Below are 6046 nucleotides of genomic sequence, written 5' to 3' on the forward strand. Positions count from 1 at the left end.
AACTATATGCATTATTGGCAAGATTTAAAATTCTATGCTAACAACTTAAATTTCACACCAGCTGGAAGGAAAATATTCGCAGTTAAAATTTACAAACTGAGAACGGCTTGAATAAATACAAAACGGCTACGGGCTTTAAGATTTAGATGTATCAATCCACTTTACCCTCATAATCATTTGCATTCATGTTGACGTAGAAAGCGCTACGCGTAGGTTTTGCACACAGGTACTTGGAAGCCATCCAACAAAACCGGCGGCAAAAATTTGAGCGATCAATTTTGAAATGTTACAGCCTGTGATTGTCTGGTTGGCTCTTGAAGGAACGAAGAATGCCACCCTATCTAGAAAAAAAATCAGGAAAGAAGGAGGAACTTTTCTCCGCGCGTAAAGGCGTTTCAAAAAGCGACACCTTTTAATTTTTCCGCCATTTTCACGCAACCGTCACTTTGTGCTGTTGTATATGACCTCTAAAGATACCGCTGCCCATTTCCCGTCAGTCTCCAAAAAGTTCAAAATCAAAATGGCGAACGTACTTTGTGTTTTTAGATGTTCAAGAAATATTTTGAGGAAGCCGGCTTGCTTGTAAGTGTTAAAACATGAGAATTTTAATGGAATACAATGCACTCTATACACTTTTTGCTTAACTTTAGTCCCACCATGGATTGGTTGAGGTTAAAGGAAAATACGGAAGGAAAATACGGAGTTTTTTTTAGCGCCAAAGGCCTTATGCCATACCAGGAAATTTGGCAAATTTTTTAAAATTTAAAATTTCGAGGCGGTGTCTAATGGAGAGACTGGGTGAGCCATTATAGGATAGGAAAGTGTAATACCAAAAGGTTGAGTTTGATCGTCCGGGTGAACGTAGTCCTGAATAGGACTGTTGTTGTTGACAGTGACTGACGTTTCGCCTGTGCGGTAGTCATCTTCAGAGTCAAAGTGAGTTGTATCACGTCAGTTGATGGTATTATAGTCTGGTTATTGATCTGATTGGTCAATTATGTCGCGATGTTATTGGTCGTCTATCAGTTAAGCCGTGATGTTATTGGCTGTGAAGACTCGTAATCAGTGATTGGTGCGTTTCGATCCGTCTATTGTCACAGTTAAACAGTCGTCTGTTGTTAGTCATATTGTCAGTTCTCCAGTTGTCCTCTCGTAGTTAGTTTTGCTTGATCAAACCAGTCTCCTAGAGTATTTAGAAGAGTGGTTGGACTATCAGACTTCAGGTTTTAAGTCCTGTGCACTGACCATTTGGCTATACTAATCCTTAAATGATAACGGTCTTTTGCTTGTCACTCACAAAGATTGAGGGGGATAGGAGTTACTTGTGATGGGCAATCCAGGGCTGTCATTAAGAGCCGGGGACTGGGGATTTCCCCCAGCTACTATGAGTGTGGTCCCCGGCTACTTTTACAGAAGTATACAGAATGTGTACAATACGTGAATTACGTGCTTCTACACCATTTGTCCTGCCTTGGCTTAGTTTGTGAGAGTTCTTATTTATCACTTGAAAGGTATATAATTAAAGTGTGCTTGAATGCTGTTGAAGGATTCTGAGATTTTTTTAGTTTGTTTTTGGACGTAAAATTTGATCAGGCTACGTAGCTTTAAAATGATATTACCAAGAGTAACCAATAATTTTGCTTTTCTGTTTTATTAAAAGTTATTGATGTTTTTCAGAATTCCCAAAAGATATGAACAACACAGTGTAGAAAAAGAACCAATGAAAACAACAGTTAGTTTTATCGCAGACATTAAAGACAAAGATGGCATGAGAAACTATCCACCCTATGTGACTTCCTACAGTTCCCAGGGCTTTAATATTAAGGGTATCAAAGTTTTTGGTTCTGTTGCTCTTCTTCCAACAATATTCTATCACTGGCGGGTAAGTTCTTTTGTGTGTGATATTATCATTAATTTATCCATGATTATTGGCAACAATGCCTGAACAAGCTAATATATGTTGAGAATTGAGGAACTGATCACCATCAACATCATGACTTGTACATTCAAATATCAAAAGTAGGTTGAGTTTGATCGTCCGGGTGAACGTAGTCCTGAATAGGACTGTTGTTGTTAACAGTGACTGACGTTTCGACAACCTGTGCGGTAGACATCTTCAGAGTCAAAGTGAGTTGTATCACTTCAGTTGATGGTATTATACTCTGGTCATTGATCTGATTGGTCAATTACGTTGCGATGTTATTGGTCGTCTGTCACTTAAGCCGTGATGTTATTGGCTATGAAGACTAGTAATCAGTAACTAACGTGATACAACTCACTTTGACTCTGAAGATGACTACCGCACAGGTTGTCAAAGCGTTAGTCATTGTCAACAACAACAGTCCTATTCAGGGCTGTGTTCACATGGCCGATCAATCTCAACCTACTTTTGAAATGACCCTTGGGTTCAAACCTTTCACACATTGAAATATCCTCCAAATTCACTCTTGCATGGGTTTACATACGTTTCTAATGCATGTACAGGAATAACTAATGTACACTTGCAAAAACTATTTGGTATTTCTTTTAGAGATTCCGTGCTACTGAAGGCCCACATATTAAATAATCATAAGTCACAATCACTTTCATAATTCTTACTGACTGTGCTACATGCAACAATTTCTATTTCAGTGATTATGTTTGCACCTTACTGTTACGAACAATAGTTATCCAGTGTGATTATGTACTAAAACAAGTACAGAAAGTCCCAGTGCTGTACTTCACAAATAATAAATATTTATTTAACCATTTCATCCACTCTTTATTTGATACACAGTACCAAAAACAAGTACATCTGCATCTGAGGGCTATAATGACGCACTTCACAAAATATTAACTATGACAGTTAGTATTAGAGATTGCATGGGTTAGCTTTTATTGAGCAAATGCAACTGCATATTAGCTTGCTGTCATCCACCACTATCACACCCATTTCCTTTTGACTAAAATTACACATGTAGGAGGGTCAAATGGGGTGAACATGAGACCTATACAACTTTGGTTACCCTTCCTTAACAAGAGCAACCCCATTTAAATCAATAATAGATCATTTCTAAAGCCAAGGCACTGGGTTCAAATTTACTCAAACCAAAAGGAGATTGAGTATATCTCACTTTCCAGTATCAGAGCAGATGTTGAAACCTGCCCTCCCCAGTTACACAATTAACTCTATTTCTCTTCCACCCTCCCATCCCTGACATTTTACAGGCTTCCTCCCCCTGAGCTTTGCAAGGTTCTGCAATACATGTATTTCTAGTTATATAGTGAATATCATTAGATGTTTCTAATTTTGCTAGTAATGTGATGGCTTGCTTTTTGCATTTCCTTCAAGATAAAGCAAGCTGAGGATATCACCCCAGAAAGTCTTGTGCTTTTTACAGTAATGGAACCACCCATAGGTATGTTTGTCATGTTATTAATAAATCCTATGATCAGAAACAGAACTCTAAGGACACTAGCTCTTTGGTACCTGGGACAAATAGATCCTCAGCAGTCCCACTGTGCTACAATCTTGGACAAAAATGTTAAGAAAATGGATGTTGCGATTTCTAGTTTCAAGATAAAGTCTTAAAAGCACCGGCAATTTGAAATACTTCCCCCAAACAATGTTGAAGTCCAACTGGATCATTTCTGCTCCCAACCTGAACAACCTGGAGGGGGAGGGGTCCTTGTGGTGAAAATCTGTTGGATGGGTCTTCTGTCAGGTAAAAAACTTCAGAGTGTTTAACACTTTTTGTCCAAGATTGCAGCCCCTAGGAGAAGAATTTTGCTGTGTAGACTACCCAGCCAGTTGTCACTGAATGTGGGTAAGCAAGGTGTGCTCTCATTCCAGTCATCACCCTCTCTCTAATAAGCATACAATCTCAAATGCATTTTTTTTCAGTTTGCATCCCTAGTGCCTAAGCACCCTCCTTCCAATAAGCATGCCTATACCAATTAGTTCTCCCATTCTTTTTCACTGGTAGAGTACATGTAAATTGAGATCAATGGTACATCAAGCCATATAAAGCAAATCATGCAACAATGATCCCTTTGATGGAATTACATTATGTGCGCTGAATCAGACATACAGTACTTGAAAGCTTTGGTCTTGATGAAAGCGACGTGGAAGCTTAAAAAATGAATAGACTGGTGACTTTAAAAATTCCCTACCATTATTTGGTGAATATTTACTGTATCTTTGTTTGACAGTTTCAGTTATTTTCCTTTAAGCAAATGTCAAAGCATTGTCTCGGCACTCAAGTGTTTCCCAAAAAAGAAATAAGTTCCCTGTCCTTAATAAACACCCTGTTTCAAATACATGTAAGTGCCCTCCCTTAAGGTAACATGAGTAAAAGCACCCCATGGGCTAAATTGATCATTATGGTAAACATTATGCGATCCGCAACAAGTATAATGTAGTAAATTAGTGTTGTTGTTTTTATATCTATGTTAGAAATTGTGGTTGTGGGAACAGGAGATAAGTCCTCGCGTCTGGACCCCAAAATACAAAGCTACCTCAGGAAGCACTATATTTCTTTGGAAGTTCAGGATACTGTAAGTGGCTTTCCCTTGATATTCTCTTCACCTGATGTACTGTCCTCTGAAGACATTTTCATCCTGCTCACAATGTTTATTATGTCCATTTGTCCTTCAGGCAAATGCTGCAGCAACCTTCAACTTTCTTCTAGAAGAGAGGCGGTTAGTTGGAGCTGCTCTTATTCCACCTAAGTCAATTGTTGAACATTAAAAATTCTGCTACATGTCTGAAAGATCTTTACTACATGAAGGATTGGAACTCCCATGCTTAATAGGATAAGTACTGTAACAGCACAATACTATTAAAGCATGATAAGTTAAAATCTCACAAGGAGATTGCCGTAACACTCTCTCTAAAAGTACACCTCCCTGAAACAAATAGAGTTGGAAATTTTACTTCAGGGATCTTATTTTACATTCTGTAAGATGGATGCTTACAAAAAAGTTACCAAAAGCAAAAAAATCCTCAAGACTTATATTTTTCAGAGCCGTTAACACTGATTATACACAGAGGGACTAAAAATAGGCAGAAATGTGCATTTCAAAACTGTAAGAAATTTCTGTCCACAGAAAGTTTTCAGTGTAGCAATTATAAAGTTAAAGCATTAATTTTCTTCAAACAATATAGTCAAAAATGTCATTGAAAATGGAACACTCTACATCCCATAATTATTAAAGTTCAGATATAGCTGGTTGGAATTCTTGTAAATATTCCTCTACTGAGGTTTGTTCAAGTTTTATCAATTTACTTAAAGTTGTTCATGGTTTTTGAAAATCACCTTCACACCATCTGAGGGGATCGGCAGAAATAAATGGAAGTTTGAAAGGAAAACTTATTAAAAGAATGTTTTACTCAACTCTTAAGTTTAGTTAATCTTCAAAACAATGGCTATAACAAAAGCTTGAACCCCTTAACAAGGGCGACCAACATCAATTTTCTCCTGACAATATGACAAAAATATCAATCCATTATCAAGTTTAAAAGTAAGAAAGAATGCTTTAATTTATTGCCAAATTCTCTCAAATATTTCTTTATGGAAAGTATGGAAAACAGTCTTGAGAATTTTGCTATGGATTTTGAGGCTTGTGGGTAGTTTATGGATATCATCTGTACATAAACCAACTAAAATTTATTTTGGAAAATTTTTATGTGGAGACAAGGCATATGATTTTAACAAATAAAAGTTTCAGGCACATAACCTTATATCCAGTTTGTGAAATCCAGTGCATGTAAGTGAAATGATACCAAGAAAAGAGGGTCAGTAATAGTTTCATACATTTCTGCAATAAATTTTGTTAATTTCACCCTTCAAATGTTGTAAAACTTTGTTTGGAACCTTAAATTTGTTGATGTTTATTCCTTTCTTCTCCACTTCCCATGCAATGTATGGGGTAAGGGTGGGTCACAGTGACATAAATATTCGTGGAATTTCCTTCAGCACTGGCTATCCTTTACCGCCCTGATCCAGTCAAATAACTCTTTGTTCATACTGTTCTAAAATCCAATTCTATCCCGCAGCTAACAGTT

General features: G+C 37.3%; 2 protein-coding genes across 2 annotated transcripts in view; both read left to right on the plus strand.

The window, feature by feature from the left end:
- The window catches only part of LOC140937809 (zinc finger CCCH-type with G patch domain-containing protein-like), a 204926-nt gene that overhangs the window by 141302 nt on the left and 57578 nt on the right, over positions 1-6046 (plus strand). The gene's annotated exons all lie outside the window — the stretch shown is intronic.
- LOC140938472 (NADH dehydrogenase [ubiquinone] 1 alpha subcomplex assembly factor 3-like) lies at positions 503-4812 on the plus strand. Its single transcript, XM_073387950.1, has 5 exons — positions 503-582; positions 1678-1882; positions 3332-3398; positions 4436-4536; positions 4637-4812. The coding sequence occupies exons 1-5, from the start codon at positions 521-523 to the stop codon at positions 4727-4729; spliced, it is 528 nt and encodes a 175-aa protein (XP_073244051.1). The 5' UTR covers positions 503-520; the 3' UTR covers positions 4730-4812.

The sequence above is a fragment of the Porites lutea genome, chromosome 5 (assembly GCF_958299795.1).
Source record: "Porites lutea chromosome 5, jaPorLute2.1, whole genome shotgun sequence".
Lineage (NCBI taxonomy): Eukaryota > Metazoa > Cnidaria > Anthozoa > Scleractinia > Poritidae > Porites > Porites lutea.

What these genes read in the sequence shown, in the direction of transcription:
- LOC140938472 (XM_073387950.1), top strand. Translation starts at nt 521, where the DNA reads ATGGCGAACGTACTTTGTGTTTTTAGATGTTCAAGAAATATTTTGAGG. An exon ending in TTGAGGAAGCCGGCTTGCTT is followed by an intron (nt 583 to 1,677) that starts GTAAGTGTTAAA and finishes GATGTTTTTCAG; the next exon opens with AATTCCCAAAAGATATGAAC. An exon ending in AGTAATGGAACCACCCATAG is followed by an intron (nt 3,399 to 4,435) that starts GTATGTTTGTCA and finishes TATCTATGTTAG; the next exon opens with AAATTGTGGTTGTGGGAACA.